This window comes from Erigeron canadensis, chromosome 3 (genome assembly GCF_010389155.1).
Source record: "Erigeron canadensis isolate Cc75 chromosome 3, C_canadensis_v1, whole genome shotgun sequence".
In the NCBI taxonomy this organism is placed as follows: domain Eukaryota; kingdom Viridiplantae; phylum Streptophyta; class Magnoliopsida; order Asterales; family Asteraceae; genus Erigeron; species Erigeron canadensis.
In genome coordinates, this window is record NC_057763.1 from 40825523 (window position 1) to 40844682 (window position 19160).

Below are 19160 nucleotides of genomic sequence, written 5' to 3' on the forward strand. Positions count from 1 at the left end.
TTTGAATGACTTAACTCATGTCCCTTGTTTTGTTATGTGATGTTGTTCGAGATGAGACTCAATTAAAGAACAAAACATTGAATCAACAACAACAATAACAACATCATTATTTTCTATCTCCGTCATTCAAAAGCACACACATTTCTCTCTCTCTCTCTCTCTAGAATTTCTCTAATCGCCGGTTACAAAAAATTTAAAAAAAAAAAAAAGAGTATCCATCCGCCTCGATCACGGCAACATGAGTACAGGAGGAGACCTTCTCAACATCGATCCTCAAGAGCTTCAATTTCCTTGTAATTTTTTATTTTATTTCAGATCTATTACATATATATATATATATAATCTAATGTTATCTCTATCTGTGTGTGTAGTTGAATTGAAGAAACAGATCTCATGTAACATGCAGTTACTCAATAAAACTGATCATTATGTTGCTTTCAAGGTATTACCACTTTCTTTTTATTTAATTATCTATTAATCATAGGTAATTTGCTGTTGGTACTTTAATATTAGATATTTCTTTATATTAGTAATAATGAAATGAAGTTTAGGAAATTATCTAGGATCAGTTGTGAATAATATTTGGAATTTTAGGTGAAAACTACCAACCCGAAAAAGTATTGTGTTCGGCCAAACTCTGGGATTGTCTTGCCTCGTTCTACTTGCTCTGTCACAGGTTCGATTCTTGTGCTCTTTTGTTTGTTTGTGTACGCTTTTTATCGTTTTTTGGTTCGTGGTTGATCACTTTAGTTCGGCCCCTAATTTCGCGTTACTTTGTCATGTGTTGCGAAAATGATTGTTGTTTGGTATTGTTATTATTATATACAAGATATATACGTGGTTCGAAAATGTTGAGGATTCTGATAGTTACCTGAAATTTTCAACAAGATCGGGTTTTATAATTTGTATTTACTTTTTTCTTTAGTGTAAGAAAACATTTAGAGATAAGAGGATGATTTTTTTGTTTTGATGTTCTGAAATGATGTCCTAAAGTTTAGGAAACCATATGTGGTGGCTGTGAGATGGTCCCGATTCGATATGATATAAAATTTTGTAAGTTTGTAACACAAAGAAAGAGCGTAAATGTGTCTGTGGACACCCTAATCGTTGAGTGGACTTATTGGGGTCACACTTTTATTATACATTATTTGATGTTCTCTTCCAAAATAATATAAAATAAAAGTTGCAAAAGATGTTTTGCTTATGAGCTTAAGTTTTGTATAAGCTGATATTTTTTGCTAATCAAGCACTTGTTAACAAGTTTTGAACCAAGATAAAGTAATGCCGGTTTCATATTTTAGATAGTGGAGTAAGATCTAAGGAATGGAAGGGTATTAAGTGTTTAAAGATGTACAATCCTGGGTCCCAATTCGCATGCTATGCTTTTTTGTACATTGATTTCGTGTCGGGCATTGAAAATGGAGCATTATTATTGTACTATATTTAAGTAAATGATGTAAAAGTGAACAATGTATGGGACACAATAATTAGGACTATGATCTAAAATAGTTTTTGCACACTAATATTTTGCCATCTTTTAACTTCCTGCATGGAGAATATTCGTTATGTTTGATCAATGATCATCCTCTATGGGCCGTCTGCTTATTAAAGTAAAATCTAGTGCCATCTTTACATAGGCATCGGCCTATGTAAAAATGTAGTACACTAGTATATGTTTTCCAAATCTGAACGTTTTAAAGATATGATGGTTATAACTTATGTTTTATTGTTTAGTTACCATGCAAGCTCAAAAGGAGGCTCCTTCAGATATGCAATGCAGGGATAAGTTTTTGCTTCAAAGTGCAGTTGCAAGTCCTGGAGCTACAGCAAAAGATATTACTCCAGAGCTGGTAATTATTCATTTATTAGCGTATTAAGTTCTGTGCAAACTACCAAGTATTATCTTCTCAACGGAAACTTGTTACTTTTGATTTGTGACAGTTTAACAAGGAATCAGGTAATCAAGTGGAGGAATGCAAGTTAAAAGTAAATTATGTTGTTCCACGGCAACCACCATCACCAGTTAGAGAAGGGTCAGAAGAGGGTTCGTCTCCAAGGGCTTCAATATCTGACAATGGGACTGAAAATTCAGTTGACGCCAACATGGTAAGTTTTTTAAAGTGTTTGATGTATTATAGTATTGACATTCATAACCGTTTATGTGATTTTAGAATATTAAGTTTCAAGTGCATTTTTAATTTCTTTTTTTTTTTGCAGGCTCCAAGATCATCTGCTGAATCTCTCGACAAGTCATCAGAGGTCATTCTTCTGAACCAATTATTATTTTTTAATTCTATAGTTTGTTGCTCTTAGGCATTATCGTTTTGTTTCATAAAAGATTTAATCTATATAAAAGATTGAAGCTTTCTTATATGAGCTGTATTGCGAGCTATTTTTTAACGAAGCTTTCATTATTTTATCAATAACAAAAAATATACAAACTTAACAATCTTCCAATAATGGACATGGCCATCATTGAAACAATACAAACAATCCTATACTATACATCATTCTTTACTACATCTACAAACACATATCGATAATCGAATACCTACTCTGATTGAGCACATTACTTCAACACAAGCATTATGCAGTAAATCATGTACCACATCAGTAGCAGCACACAGTACTTTAACATATTTTTGCAGCACATGTCACACTCAAGCATAATACCTGCAACATCCTTTGAACCTTCCATTTCTGCCATAATTTGTAACATCCTCCAAGCTTACCTTCCATCTGCATACTGCCTCAGCATGCTAACAAACTCAATAACCCTGTATCTAAGCATCAGACACAGCATAGAACCATCTACTCACTTACTTTAATTCCCGTTTCACCTTCAATTCATCATAGCAGAACAATTTTTGAACTTTAATTGCATCAACCTGAGTTTAATGCATTTTAATACCTTATTTTTTAATTTTTCCTTATTCATGTTAACTTGCAATAAATAGCCTAACATTCCTTTCCTTTCAAATCCCATAGACACTGCACCTAATGAGATCCTCTGACCTCTGTACAATATTCAAAACTGTTTTGGGACATTTAGTTGCAATAAATCATTTAACATCATCCCACTCATCAGGAGTTCCATGACCATTAAGTTTCAAGTTTTATAAGCTTTGATTTCTGCACATAATTTTACACCACAGCTTTATATTTGTATTCAGGCAAACGCTCTTATCTCTAAGCTGTCTGAAGAGAAAAAATCTGCCATTCAGCAAAGTAAAAAGCTTCAGCAAGAACTGGTATGTATCTTTGTTTTTGTTTAAGGTTTTGCTCAACTACTACTGTATGCTATCAATCTTTGATATTATGTAGCCCTTTCAACTACTACTCTCTCTCTCTCTACATATATACATGAGCCCTTAGTTTAGGAATCATAGTTTTGATTACATTATGGTCATCCTATGATAACTATCCACCTTGATTACTCATGCCAACTTGAAATAAAACTTGGCTCGCTTCAAACTGTAAAGTTCTAGATTTCTTATTTATGAAAAATAAAGAGTGTTTCTCTATAATGCGACACTGACACATTTACTAAACTCTAGAGTGTCAGCCATTCTGAATATTATTGTGACTTTGCTTAGTTTACTTGTACAGTAGTAATGCTGCTTATAAATTATATAAAATAAAACTGTCTACCCTATTCTGTTCAGTATCGCCCTTTACTATTTACAATTTTTTTTTATTAATGTAACTTCAAGCTCACTACATGCTCATTACTGGTACATGACCTTGTTTTTTTATTGTATTTTTTTCGTTATAGGTCGACACAAATATTGAATTTTGTTTTGAAATATTTAGCGTGCGAAGTACACTTAAATGATTGTATTATTTCTGAAATAGTTGTCCACGTTAGTTTTTGGATTAATATTTTTCAAGATTCTTTCAGTCAAAATCACACATTGGACAAGTTTCCCCGTTTGATCTTGTGCTTTTTTATTTTATTTTACCTGAGTAGTCCATTTCATCGAAGGACGGGTCGAAAAGGCCACAAGTGCTTGAAGTTCATTTCATATTCAATTAGTATAAGCCTCAAGGTGAAAGATAATACTTGTAGATAACGTAATTAAAACCCTTGTTTTTAACTCTTTATCATAATCTTGAAGGAACTGTTGAGGCGCCAAGGCAACAAAAGCAGTGGTGGTATTCCGCTTATATATGTTCTTGTCATCGCGTTGTTGGGCATGCTCTTGGGATATATGCTCAAATAGTATTAAACTACAGTGAGTTATGCATTATATCTCATCTTTGGTTTAACCCGGCTCGATAAAAAAGCTCAAAATGATGATGCCAAGACATATGCCATGTCTGATGTAGAAGAGATGCTCGAAATGGGTATTCTTAATGATCTCTAATTTTGTGCTACTGAAGTGTTTAACCTTTTTCGTTCAAGGAGTTTCAGATTTTTTCTTCTTCAGTTTGTTCTTTTATCCAGTGATCTGCTTGTTGTTTAGTACTTGTGGTCTAGTATAGGATGAGTCTTGGTTAGAGGAAATAACTTTTTTTGGTGGATGGTGGTAAAGCACCGATGAGATGTGTATTAGTTTTTATTTAATGGTGAATAATTGTGGTGTATAGGATTCTGACAATGGTTTTCATGGTGGTGTTCTATTAGACTATTTGACAGTATGTCGGTTGTAATTTCTTGAATGTGATTTAGTGTGTTTCTCGTGTATATTTGCTCTTTACCTTCAAAATGTCTGTTACTTACATGCATGACCTGTATATTACAAGACTGTTGTGTTCCTTGGTCAAAAAGTGTGATCTGTATATTACAAGACTGGAACATTGATTTTATGGGTCTCAACTTTTATTGTGCCAGTTGCCGAACATGTTCTCTCTATTATTCTAATGGTTTACCGAGTGTTTCCAGTAATGGTAAAAGCTTGTTAGTTAAGTTGGTAATTTGTGTTGCCATTTGGTTCCTATCATCAAAAAAGTTGGTGAAGTGTTTGTAATTTGTGTTGCCATTTGGTAATTTAAGTTGGTAATTTGTGTTGCCATTTGATGGTGAAGTGTTGCCATATAAATGTGTATATTTCTATATGTAAAGTGTAAAGCGTGCAAATTAGATAGAAATCACAATCATCAAAAGAGTTCCAAGAGATATCTTCTTGATTGGTGCTTCGGAAGGATTGGCAAAGTTGCGTTCCGTATCAAGACAACGTTATGGATACTCATTAGTCAAGACAACTTACAACTATAACTGTATAACATCACGCATGTTGAATAACAAGAATACACTATCTGTATCTAACAGTGTGTAGCCTAACAAACTTTTATATGGTATTTGATGGTATCTGAATTTAACCTCATATATACTTGAGCAATTGAGTGAATTCTAAACCCAAATCATTCACGGAAAAATGAAAAAACAGAACGTAATTTGTGGGTACCATAATAGTGTATATGTTGTTCCAATACTTGTAAGTTTCACTTGTAATTCTTTTAGCAACTTCTTTGATAATTAATATAGTATAATGACTTCAAGTCTTCAACGCTAACGAAACTTGTAGATCACAAATTTTATTTTTTTGTATGGAGAGCAGGCAGGGGCGAACGCACATTCAAGTGTGGGTATGCAAATGCATACCCTATGGACTTTCAAACCAAAAAAAAATTTTGATATGTTAATGTTTTTATACTCGAAATACATGAAGTGCATATCCCTGAAAAATACATTGCATACCCTCTTTTGTGCTACGTGTCTTATGTGTATCTTAAGTAGAACCCTTATATTTTAAGTTCTATCTATTACTATATTATAAACAAAAAATATATGTCTAAATTTAAGTTTCAACATTTACTTCTCCAAAATGCCCCTTATATATTACGAGAGCAAGTACCCGCGCGTTGCGGTGGTGATATGATGTGGGTGATAGGTCATAGAGTGTGTTAGCCGAATGCCTTAACCGTACGGGCTCCGCCCTCGGATTTAAAAATTCGTCGAAAGTATATCGAATGACATCTCTAATGAAAGAACATTAAATTTTAAGAACACCCATATAATTTTTATAATTTATCGATGTACGGTTTTTGAGATAAAAGATTTTGAATGAATTGGAGAAAGAAATGATTTATGGAGGAGAGAGAAAAAAAAATGATTGGTTGAGATTTGAGGAGAGAGAGAAAGAGTGTTAGGTAAATATAAAATTGATATGTGGGCATTTTGGGAGAGTAAATGTTGAAACTTAAAATGTAAACATAGAAGATCTGTTTTATAATATAGTATAGATATAGATATATTTACCTAAAATAACTATATTACCATTTCTCTCTCATCAAATCTCAACTAATCATTTTTTTTCTCTCTCCTCCATAAATCATTTATTCCCCCAATTCATTCAAAATCTTTTATCTCAAAAACCGTACATCGATAAATCATAAAAATTATATAGGTGTTCTTAAAATTTCATGCTCTTTCATTAGAGATGTCATTCGATATACTTTCGACGAATTTTTAAATCTAAGGGCGGTGCCCGTACGGCTAAGGTATTTGGCTATTACATTTTATGACCTATCACCTTCTATGACCTATCACACTTTATGACCTATCACCCCACCATCTCACCGGCGTAACGCGCGGATACTTGCTCTCGTGTATTTATAATAAGCCACTAAAAAGCAATTCATTATTGGTTGTATTAGATGTAATGAATTACTAATTTTGTTTATACTTGCATAATATATAATGCTTGTATTTTTTTTACATTACCTTTCACAAAATAATAGGAGACATGTGATTTCTTTTACAGATTATTTGAGAAGTTGGTCGGTTTTTGGTGTATTTGTGATCTAATTAACCGACTAGTCATAATATTGTTCTTTTCGAACACTTTCACCATAACCTTTGATTTTGGCATTTGTGTAAGTGTCATGAACTAGAAACATATCGTTTATAAATACCAGTTTCATAATACACACATTTTAAATAAGACATAGTATAATAGGTTCTTTTCTTTTGTTGGATCAACAAACGTGTTACTAAAGCTACACAATTTTGTAAATCGTTTATTGGTAAAAACTTAGGTTGTTATCACATATAAATTAGTTCAATAGTATAAACAAGTTGCTATCTATTCTCATTTTGTGTTTATTCGGTTCCATTAAAACATACTAAACAATCCAATCGAAATGTCAGAGTAAAAAATCTGTACGTATTAAAATAAAATAAAAAGTTATCTAAAAAATATATACTAAAAGAAATATAATTTATCGAAATTTTTTTTCTTATTTTCACCAAAAAAAATTTTTTTATCAAAAAATGCATACCCAGTAACGGATTCCTAAATCCGCCAATGAGCAGGAGAGGTATATTACACCCATATGACTATAGTAACTTAGTAAGTACCTATTTACCATACAAATTCAAACCATCCGTACAGCCTACAAAGAGTGTGGGGATGATTGTAAAAGAAGTGAACCAAGCAAGTGAATAAATACGGACATTATAGCAAACGGAATTTCATTTTCATCTTCATGTTTGTTCCTTTAAAAATGAACCAAACAAACTAACAGACACAAATGTTAACAAACATATTTTTGTGAATGAATAAATGAAAGCACGAGTTGTCTAGTAAGATAAGAGTTAAACTTTACCCATCTCTATAATAGTACGTTATTCATTTTATGTGTTTTGAAAAATTAAACTTTGATAAAAGTTGATTTAACATAGAAATTCACAAGGACCAGTCTATCACGCTTTGTTTCTTATTTACTTAATAAACTTAATAGTTAAGAACTTAAACATTTAGTGAAATTTCAAGTTTCTTTTTTACTTAATAAACTTAATAGTTAAGAACTTAAACATTTAGTGAAATTTCAAGTTTCTTTTTTACTTAATAAACTTAATAGTTAAGAACTTAAACATTCAGTGAAATTTCAAGTTTCTTTTTTACTTAATAAACTTAATAGTTAAGAACTTAAACATTCAGTCAAATTTCATGTTTCTTTTTTACTTAATAAACTTGATAGTTAAGAACTTAAACATTCAGTCAAATTTCATGTTTCTTTTTTTGACTTAATACAAAAAAATAATCGTCAATTACCTACATTTTATTTAATACATACAAATATTCTTAATGCATTCAATCACTTAATACACTTAGCACTTAATAATTAAAAAGAGTTATGAACTTATTTTCGTTAAAAATTTCCATAATAACCCCACAAGGCTTTTATGACATGAGAGTAATATTAGTCGATTTATTTAAGACCAATGTGGTTGAAAATTTGGAGTTAATGATATATTTTTGAGTTTGTTTTAGAAAGGGAGTTGATAACATCTCTTATATAGACTTTACCTAATTATACGTAACCCCCGAATTTTATATAAATTCCCTGAATTCTAAAGGGAGAATTTTATATTTACCTAAAAAACACACTTTAATATCATATTTACCCAACTTTTATTAAAAATTTCATATTTACCCAATTTTAATTCACATTTTATAAAATCTACCCAAATCACTTACAAAATAATTTATAACCAAATTTATATCAATAAATTCCCTATATGCCTCTAAAAATAAATAACTGAAATAATGCATCCGAATTTGACTTCTTATGCTAAGCAGAATGTTCACAGCTGTGAATTATATAAGATTAAAAAAATATATTAATAAGCAATAAATAATATGAGTTTCAAATTTCATTTACTATAGAAGACCTTTGTATATGTAACCTAAAATTTGATGATACAAGCCAATCATAAAACACAACTAAAATGCATTATATCCAAGCAAATGTACCGAATTTCGTTTTAGAAAAACAACTACTTTAATCCATATTTTATTTACTTTAATATTGTCAAAAGTCATGCAATATCATTGAGTAAGTAACATTACGTGAGTCGTGAGATGCAAAGTTCAGGCAAAAAACTATTATAAATGGTTTAGATGCAAATTTTAATAGTCGTATGTCTATTGAGGGATCATACGCCTTTCTTGAGTCCTAGCTGTTTCCACGTCCGCCTTTCTTGAATCTAATTCTTTCCTCGTACGCTTTTAATTTTCCAATGATCTCGTCGAAAGTGACTTCGTCTAGATCAGAGTTTTGTTCTATGGATGCCACTATTTGGATAAACCTATCTGGCATGGAATCTAAAAGTTTCCGTACTAATAACGGTTGGTCCAAGGTTTTTCCTAATTCTTTTGCCTTAGTGGCATAACCATTTAACTTAGCGGTAAAGGCATCTAACGTGTCGTCCTCCCTCATTTGGAGTGTTTGAAATCCAATCATCAACGATTGTAAGCGTGCCTTCTGCACTTTATCTTTTCCGACATGTCTCTTTTTTAACGCCTCCTAGACTTCTTTCGCAGTCTTACACCCCGCAACTTGGAGTATCACGTCTTCGGTCAATGCTTGGTATAAAAAGGCAATCGTTGCCTTATCCCTTTTCTCATTGGGTTCCGCATCTTCCTTAGGTTCTATCATCTCCCATAATCCATTCGCTTCAAGTATAACTTTGATTTGAATGGCCCAAACGGTATAATTTGTTTCTTTCAAAACAGGCATTGATAATGAGAGATTTGTACAGCGGGTTTTTATGTTACTAAGGTGCCATTGGGATTTTCTCCAGACATGGTTTCTATTCTAATAATCTTCACTTTCTAAAATTTGGGGCTTTCCTAATAGTATAGATAATAAAATTTATACTACTAGTAAATTAGAAATCAAAAGATTTAGATCTCTAACCCGAGTGTTGTGTATATCCGAAAATAATTCCTTTTATAGAACTGTTGTCAAAGAGAAGCGTCCCCCTCTTGTCGATCCGCTAAAAGTGTTGTAAAATTCCAAATAAAATCCCAAATTGTAGAATGTATCTTCCTTTTTAAAACAACTAAATTTCCAAGAAGTCCAAATAATGTATTTACTTGTAGCCCAATTGTCTCACTTCTAGTCAGCCCAAATAAAAAGTAATCTTTCTTTGTTAGTAAGCCCAAAAACAAATGGCTTTTCTCCTCTCTCTTGGTTTTATGTATGGTACCAAAAAGAACCAACAAAAAGTAATTTCTTGATCAAAGCCTAAAATAAGATGGCTTTTTCCTTTTTTTTTTGTCGGTTATTCACGCCTGCCCCCAACAAAAAAGTGGTTTCCTTTTTGTGTCGTCTTCTACAGCCGCTACCCACAAAAAGTGGTTCCCCAAAATTGAATCGAGTTACTGGATGTCGATGGGGTTAACAATTCCTTCAATCGGTTGCGCTTCCTCTTCTTCTTCAAGAGTCTGATCGAAGTGTGTTTATTTCCTTCAATCGATTTTCCTCTTCTTCAAGAATTTGATTGAAGTTTGTTGCCGCCTGCAACTTCCGTCGGTCTCCAAGTAATTCCGGTTGTGCACCACCGTATATACTCCGACGTATTTCGATTATAATTTCAAGTAAGTTCTTATCTTCTCTACTTCCTGTAACCGTCGTTCCACCACCGTAGATTTTCCGGCAGGCGCTTTCTTTTTTTTTTTTTATATTATTCCGGTCACAGTTTTTTATGAATCAAAGATCCTATGCTCTGATGCCAATTGTTGTCCCTAATCGTTTGATTCACAACAGAGAATATACTAGAAATATATAACCGTATGTGATAGATTACGAATTCTGTTACACGACACTTTGTATATATAGACATAAACCGAAGCATCATGACTATTCACGGATGGTCATGTCTATTCTAAACTATCTAACATTGTGGCTGTTCACCAACAGTCACGACCTTCTGTAAGTAACTTCCAATAACCGCTATTCGGTTATTATTGACACACGAAACCCCTATATTTACATGACACATAAATATAGTATTAACCGAGTAATGAACGGGATTACGGTCCACATTTTACAATACCAGTTTCGGAGATTTTTGTGCATTTGAATATGCTGTTGGTGATTTTCAACACATCTGACCCATTTACTTTCTAGTTAATTCCCTTTCTTAACCCATTTGATCTATCACAGACAAGCCGGTATCCAAATCAACCTGATTTTAGGCAAACAATCGAATTTGCTCCCTTCCAATAAAATAATAACTCCAAGATCACACGTTTGGGATTCTAACTTTAGGCCTCAAGTAGTTTCAACTAAATACTTCCTAGTTCCGCACTTCTATAGTTCTTATTTACTCTTGAATCAAATCGTTATTTAACTACCATTGTTGGTTAGAGATATTGAACTTGAAACTTAAGTGTACCCATGTATGATGTTTTCTTTGGTTCCAGTGGCTAAATCTTTTAATGCTGAGAAGTACCTAAAGAAAATAGGCCTCGGAAAGGAGGACTACTACTTTTGGAAACAAATAGGCAAAGGACTTCTATGCACATACGCAGTATTTGGTGCCATGTGGCTGTTCAACGAAACATCCCCACTAGGTTGGTGGACACTAAAACCGGTCCCTAAAGAGGAGAAAGAACTGGCTCATCTCTATCAGCGAATCAATTACCCTTACCCAGGTGACGAGGAGGCCATGACTGAGTTCGTTGCAAAAGGTGGGATGATTGGAACCATGGTGAGCGCCAAAGGGACCATAGAAATGGACTCGGGTCCAGGAAATTATCAAAAGCAGTTGCAGAAAGAGAAGTTTGATCAAGAAGCACTCAAGTTGTGGCTGCGGATGAAGAATGAAGTTGTTCAAGAGCTTCAGGAGAAAGGGTATGATTTGCAGTGAGCCAGTGACAATCTAGACTTGATATTAGCGATTGGAGTGTAATAATGATGGATTGAACCAACTCTTTGGGGTGGTTTCTAGTGTTTATCGTTGTTGGGTGAATTTGTATCTTGATTTTATACCTATCAAGAAGATGCTTTGGTTATTATTTTACAGTGGCATAGTTTAAACAAAAGTTGGTTATGATTCTTTGTTATGTTCTTCGTACTTGTATATTTATATTCGTCTTAAATGATACTTCCAATTTTTCATGACAATATCAAATAGAGTTACGAGAGAAACAACCCCACGTTGCGGCGGTGAGATGAGGGTGATAGGTCATAAAGTGTGATAGGTCATAGGAGGTGATATGTCAAAGAGTGTTATAGCCAAATGCTTTAGCCGTACGGGCTTCGCCCTCGAATTTTTCGAATTTAAAAATTCGTCGAAAGTATATCGAATGACATCTCTAATGAAAGAGCATGAAATTTTAAGAACACCCATATAATTTTTATATATCTATGTATGGTTTTTGAGATAAAAGATTTTGAATGAATTAGAGAAATAAAATGATCTATGGATGAGAGAGAAAAATGAGTGGTTGAAATTTATATAGATGTATTGTACATTAAGGTTCTTTATATAGAGAGAAAAATGAGTGGTTGAAATTTATATAGAGAGAAAAATGAGTGGTTGAAATTTATATAGATGTATGGCCACTTACAAAGAAAGCGTGTATGTTAAGGTTATGTAGCAAACCCGACATTCTTTAAAAGTGCATTTTTCAGGCTCCAATATTAAGGTTCAAGTGCATTTTTAATTTCTTTTTTTTTTTTGCAGGCTCCAAGATCATCTGCTGAATCTCTCGACAAGTCATCAGAGGTCATTCTTCTGAACCAATTATTATTTTTTAATTCTATAGTTTGTTGCTCTTAGGCATTGTCGTTTTGTTTCATAAAAGATTTAATCTATATAAAAGATTGAAGCTTTCTTATATGAGCTGTATTGCGAGCTATTTTTTAACGAAGCTTTCATTATTTTATCAATAACAAAAAATATACAAACTTAACAATCTTCCAATAATGGACATGGCCATCATTGAAACAATACAAACAATCCTATACTATACATCATTCTTCACTACATCTACAAACACATATCGATAATCGAATACCTACTCTGATTGAGCACATTACTTCAACACAAGCATTATGCAGTAAATCATGTACCACATCAGTAGCAGCACACAGTACTTTAACATATTTTTGCAGCACATGTCACACTCAAGCATAATACCTGCAACATCCTTTGAACCTTCCATTTCTGCCTTAATTTGTAACATCCTCCAAGCTTACCTTCCATCTGCATACTGCCTCAGCATGCTAACAAACTCAATAACCCTGTATCTAAGCATCAGACACAGCATAGAACCATCTACTCACTTACTTTAATTCCCGTTTCACCTTCAATTCATCATAGCCGAACAATTTTTGAACTTTAATTGCATCAACCTGAGTTTAATGCATTTTAATACCTTATTTTTTAATTTTTCCTTATTCATGTTAACTTGCAATAAATAGCCTAACATTCCTTTCCTTTCAAATCCCATAGACACTGCACCTAATGAGATCCTCTGACCTCTGTACAATATTTAAAACTGTTTTGGGACATTTAGTTGCAATAAATCATTTAACATCATCCCACTCATCAGGAGTTCCATGACCATTAAGTTTCAAGTTTTATAAGCTTTGATTTCTGCACATAATTTTACACCACAGCTTTATATTTGTATTCAGGCAAACGCTCTTGTCTCTAAGCTGTCTGAAGAGAAAAAATCTGCCATTCAGCAAAGTAAAAAGCTTCAGCAAGAACTGGTATGTATCTTTGTTTTTGTTTAAGGGTTTTGCTCAACTACTACTGTATGCTATCAATCTTTGATATTATGTAGCCCTTTCAATTTTAAGACTCTCTCTCTCTCTCTCTCTCTACATATATACATGAGCCCTTAGTTTAGGAATCATAGTTTTGATTACATTATGGTCATCCTATGATAACTATCCACCTTGATTACTCATGCCAACTTGAAATAAAACTTGGCTCGCTTCAAACTGTAAAGTTCTAGATTTCTTATTTATGAAAAATAAAGAGTGTTTCTCTATAATGCGACACTGACACATTTACTGAACTCTAGAGTGTCAGCCATTCTGAATATTATTGTGACTTTGCTTAGTTTACTTGTACAGTAGTAATGCTGCTTATAAATTATATAAAATAAAACTGTCTACCCTATTCTGTTCAGTATCGCCCTTTACTATTTACAATTTTTTTTTATTAATGTAACTTCAAGCTCACTACATGCTCATTACTGGTACATGACCTTGTTTTTTTATTGTATTTTTTTCGTTATAGGTCGACACAAATATTGAATTTTGTTTTGAAATATTTAGCGTGCGAAGTACACTTAAATGATTGTATTATTTCTGAAATAGTTGTCCACGTTAGTTTTTGGATTAATATTTTTCAAGATTCTTTCAGTCAAAATCACACATTGGACAAGTTTCCCCGTTTGATCTTGTGCTTTTTTATTTTATTTTACCTGAGTAGTCCATTTCATCGAAGGACGGGTCGAAAAGGCCACAAGTGCTTGAAGTTCATTTCATATTCAATTAGTATAAGCCTCAAGGTGAAAGATAATACTTGTAGATAACGTAATTAAAACCCTTGTTTTTAACTCTTTATCATAATCTTGAAGGAACTGTTGAGGCGCCAAGGCAACAAAAGCAGTGGTGGTATTCCGCTTATATATGTTCTTGTCATCGCGTTGTTGGGCATGCTCTTGGGATATATGCTCAAATAGTATTAAACTACAGTGAGTTATGCATTATATCTCATCTTTGGTTTAACCCGGCTCGATAAAAAAGCTCAAAATGATGATGCCAAGACATATGCCATGTCTGATGTAGAAGAGATGCTCGAAATGGGTATTCTTAATGATCTCTAATTTTGTGCTACTGAAGTGTTTAACCTTTTTCGTTCAAGGAGTTTCAGATTTTTTCTTCTTCAGTTTGTTCTTTTATCCAGTGATCTGCTTGTTGTTTAGTACTTGTGGTCTAGTATAGGATGAGTCTTGGTTAGAGGAAATAACTTTTTTTGGTGGATGGTGGTAAAGCACCGATGAGATGTGTATTAGTTTTTATTTAATGGTGAATAATTGTGGTGTATAGGATTCTGACAATGGTTTCATGGTGGTGTTCTATTAGACTATTTGACAGTATGTCGGTTGTAATTTCTTGAATGTGATTTAGTGTGTTTCTCGTGTATATTTGCTCTTTACCTTCAAAATGTCTGTTACTTACATGCATGACCTGTATATTACAAGACTGTTGTGTTCCTTGGTCAAAAAGTGTGATCTGTATATTACAAGACTGGAACATTGATTTTATGGGTCTCAACTTTTATTGTGCCAGTTGCCGAACATGTTCTCTCTATTATTCTAATGGTTTACCGAGTGTTTCCAGTAATGGTAAAAGCTTGTTAGTTAAGTTGGTAATTTGTGTTGCCATTTGGTTCCTATCATCAAAAAAGTTGGTGAAGTGTTTGTAATTTGTGTTGCCATTTGGTAATTTAAGTTGGTAATTTGTGTTGCCATTTGATGGTGAAGTGTTGCCATATAAATGTGTATATTTCTATATGTAAAGTGTAAAGCGTGCAAATTAGATAGAAATCACAATCATCAAAAGAGTTCCAAGAGATATCTTCTTGATTGGTGCTTCGGAAGGATTGGCAAAGTTGCGTTCCGTATCAAGACAACGTTATGGATACTCATTAGTCAAGACAACTTACAACTATAACTGTATAACATCACGCATGTTGAATAACAAGAATACACTATCTGTATCTAACAGTGTGTAGCCTAACAAACTTTTATATGGTATTTGATGGTATCTGAATTTAACCTCATATATACTTGAGCAATTGAGTGAATTCTAAACCCAAATCATTCACGGAAAAATGAAAAAACAGAACGTAATTTGTGGGTACCATAATAGTGTATATGTTGTTCCAATACTTGTAAGTTTCACTTGTAATTCTTTTAGCAACTTCTTTGATAATTAATATAGTATAATGACTTCAAGTCTTCAACGCTAACGAAACTTGTAGATCACAAATTTTATTTTTTTGTATGGAGAGCAGGCAGGGGCGAACGCACATTCAAGTGTGGGTATGCAAATGCATACCCTATGGACTTTCAAACCAATAAAAAAATTTTGATATGTTAATGTTTTTATACTCGAAATACATGAAGTGCATATCCCTGAAAAATACATTGCATACCCTCTTTTGTGCTACGTGTCTTATGTGTATCTTAAGTAGAACCCTTATATTTTAAGTTCTATCTATTACTATATTATAAACAAAAAATATATGTCTAAATTTAAGTTTCAACATTTACTTCTCCAAAATGCCCCTTATATATTACGAGAGCAAGTACCCGCGCGTTGCGGTGGTGATATGATGTGGGTGATAGGTCATAGAGTGTGTTAGCCGAATGCCTTAACCGTACGGGCTCCGCCCTCGGATTTAAAAATTCGTCGAAAGTATATCGAATGACATCTCTAATGAAAGAACATTAAATTTTAAGAACACCCATATATTTTTATAATTTATCGATGTACGGTTTTTGAGATAAAAGATTTTGAATGAATTGGAGAAAGAAATGATTTATGGAGAGAGAGAGAAAAAAAATGATTGGTTGAGATTTGAGGAGAGAGAGAAAGAGTGTTAGGTAAATATAAAATTGATATGTGGGCATTTTGGGAGAGTAAATGTTGAAACTTAAAATGTAAACATAGAAGATCTGTTTTATAATATAGTATAGATATAGATATATTTACCTAAAATAACTATATTACCATTTCTCTCTCATCAAATCTCAACTAATCATTTTTTTCTCTCTCCTCCATAAATCATTTATTCCCCCAATTCATTCAAAATCTTTTATCTCAAAAACCGTACATCGATAAATCATAAAAATTATATAGGTGTTCTTAAAATTTCATGCTCTTTCATTAGAGATGTCATTCGATATACTTTCGACGAATTTTTAAATCTAAGGGCGGTGCCCGTACGGCTAAGGTATTTGGCTATTACATTTTATGACCTATCACCTTCTATGACCTATCACACTTTATGACCTATCACCCCACCATCTCACCGGCGTAACGCGCGGATACTTGCTCTCGTGTATTTATAATAAGCCACTAAAAAGCAATTCATTATTGGTTGTATTAGATGTAATGAATTACTAATTTTGTTTATACTTGCATAATATATAATGCTTGTATTTTTTTTACATTACCTTTCACAAAATAATAGGAGACATGTGATTTCTTTTACAGATTATTTGAGAAGTTGGTCGGTTTTTGGTGTATTTGTGATCTAATTAACCGACTAGTCATAATATTGTTCTTTTCGAACACTTTCACCATAACCTTTGATTTTGGCATTTGTGTAAGTGTCATGAACTAGAAACATATCGTTTATAAATACCAGTTTCATAATACACACATTTTAAATAAGACATAGTATAATAGGTTCTTTTCTTTTGTTGGATCAACAAACGTGTTACTAAAGCTACACAATTTTGTAAATCGTTTATTGGTAAAAACTTAGGTTGTTATCACATATAAATTAGTTCAATAGTATAAACAAGTTGCTATCTATTCTCATTTTGTGTTATTCGGTTCCATTAAAACATACTAAACAATCCAATCGAAATGTCAGAGTAAAAAATCTGTACGTATTAAAATAAAATAAAAAGTTATCTAAAAATATATACTAAAAGAAATATAATTTATCGAATTTTTTTTCTTATTTTCACCCAAAAAAATTTTTTATCAAAAAATGCATACCCAGTAACGGATTCCTAAATCCGCCAATGAGCAGGAGAGGTATATTACACCCATATGACTATAGTAACTTAGTAAGTACCTATTTACCATACAAATTCAAACCATCCGTACAGCCTACAAAGAGTGTGGGGATGATTGTAAAAGAAGTGAACCAAGCAAGTGAATAAATACGGACATTTTAGCAAACGGAATTTCATTTTCATCTTCATGTTTGTTCCTTTAAAAATGAACCAAACAAACTAACAGACACAAATGTTAACAAACATATTTTTGTGAATGAATAAATGAAAGCACGAGTCGTCTAGTAAGATAAGAGTTAAACTTTACCCATCTCTATAATAGTACGTTATTCATTTTATGTGTTTTGAAAAATTAAACTTTGATAAAAAGTTGATTTAACATAGAAATTCACAAAGACCAGTCTATCACGCTTTTTTTCTTATTTACTTAATAAACTTAATAGTTAAGAACTTAAACATTCAGTGAAATTTCAAGTTTCTTTTTTACTTAATAAACTTAATAGTTAAGAACTTAAACATTCAGTCAAATTTCATGTTTCTTTTTTACTTAATAAACTTGATAGTTAAGAACTTAAACATTCGGTCAAATTTCATGTTTCTTTTTTTGACTTAATACAAAAAAATAACCGTCAATTACCTATATTTTATTTAATACATACAAACATTCTTAATGCATTCAATCACTTAATACACTTAGCACTTAATAATTAAAAAGAGTTATGAACTTATTTTCGTTAAAAATTTCCATAATAACCCCACAAGGCTTTTATGACATGAGAGTAATATTAGTCGATTTATTTAAGACCAATGTGGTTGAAAATTTGGAGTTAATGATATATTTTTGAGTTTGTTTTAGAAAGGGAGTTGATAACATCTCCTATATAGACTTTACCTAATTATACGTAACCCCCAAATTTTATATAAACTCTCTGAATTCTAAAGGGAGAATTTTATATTTACCCAAAAAAACACACTTTAATATCATATTTACCCAACTTTTATTAAAAATTTCATATTTACCCAATTTTAATTCACATTTTATAAAATCTACCCAAATCACTTACAAAATAATTTATAACCAAATTTATATCAATAAATTCCCTATATGCCTCTAAAAATAAATAACTGAAATAATGTATCCGAATTTGACTTCTTATGCTAAGCAGAATGTTCCCAGATGTGAATTATATAAGATTAAAAAAATATATTAATAAGCAATAAATAATATGAGTTTCAATTTTCATTTACTATAGGAGACCTTTGTATATGTAACCTAAAATTTGATGATACAAGCCAATCATAAAACACAACTAAAATGCATTATATCCAAACAAATGTACCGATTTTCGTTTTAGAAAAACAACTACTTTAATCCATATTTTATTTACTTTAATATTGTCAAAAGTCATGCAATATCATTGAGTAAGTAACATTACGTGATTCGTGAGATGCAAAGTTCAGGCAAAAAACTATTATAAATGGTTTAGATGCAAATTTTAATGGTCGTATGTCTATTGAGGGATCATTGAGATGAACAGTATTAATAATCTTTTCCACTGTCATGAAAGTATAAGCGGTTCTGCT

The 19160-nt window shown here is 32.2% G+C and overlaps 2 protein-coding genes across 4 annotated transcripts; both read left to right on the plus strand.

Moving 5' to 3' along the window:
• Positions 1 to 84: 84 nt before the first annotated feature.
• LOC122590443 (vesicle-associated protein 1-2-like) lies at positions 85 to 14879 on the plus strand. Of its 2 annotated transcripts, none has more exons than XM_043762646.1 (8): positions 85 to 293; positions 372 to 442; positions 595 to 676; positions 1735 to 1850; positions 1942 to 2106; positions 2218 to 2259; positions 13441 to 13518; positions 14397 to 14879. In XM_043762646.1, exons 1-8 carry the CDS (start codon positions 239 to 241, stop codon positions 14499 to 14501), a joined length of 714 nt encoding a protein of 237 aa, XP_043618581.1. In that variant the 5' UTR covers positions 85 to 238; the 3' UTR covers positions 14502 to 14879. The 2 variants fall into 2 exon arrangements, with proteins under 2 accessions (XP_043618581.1, XP_043618580.1); XM_043762645.1 differs by lacking the exons at positions 13441 to 13518; positions 14397 to 14879 and adding exons at positions 3174 to 3251; positions 4119 to 4687.
• On the plus strand, positions 10081 to 13520 carry LOC122590444. Of its 2 annotated transcripts, XR_006322510.1 has the most exons (3): positions 10081 to 10391; positions 12485 to 12526; positions 13441 to 13520. XR_006322510.1 is itself a non-coding variant. In XM_043762647.1 (2 exons), coding segments are annotated over exons 1-2 (447 nt in total). In that variant the 5' UTR covers positions 10098 to 10390; the 3' UTR covers positions 11666 to 11848. The 2 variants fall into 2 exon arrangements, 1 of the variants encoding a protein (XP_043618582.1); XM_043762647.1 differs by lacking the exons at positions 12485 to 12526; positions 13441 to 13520 and adding an exon at positions 11220 to 11848 and having other exon boundaries at positions 10098 to 10391.
• Positions 14880 to 19160: the final 4281 nt, after the last annotated feature.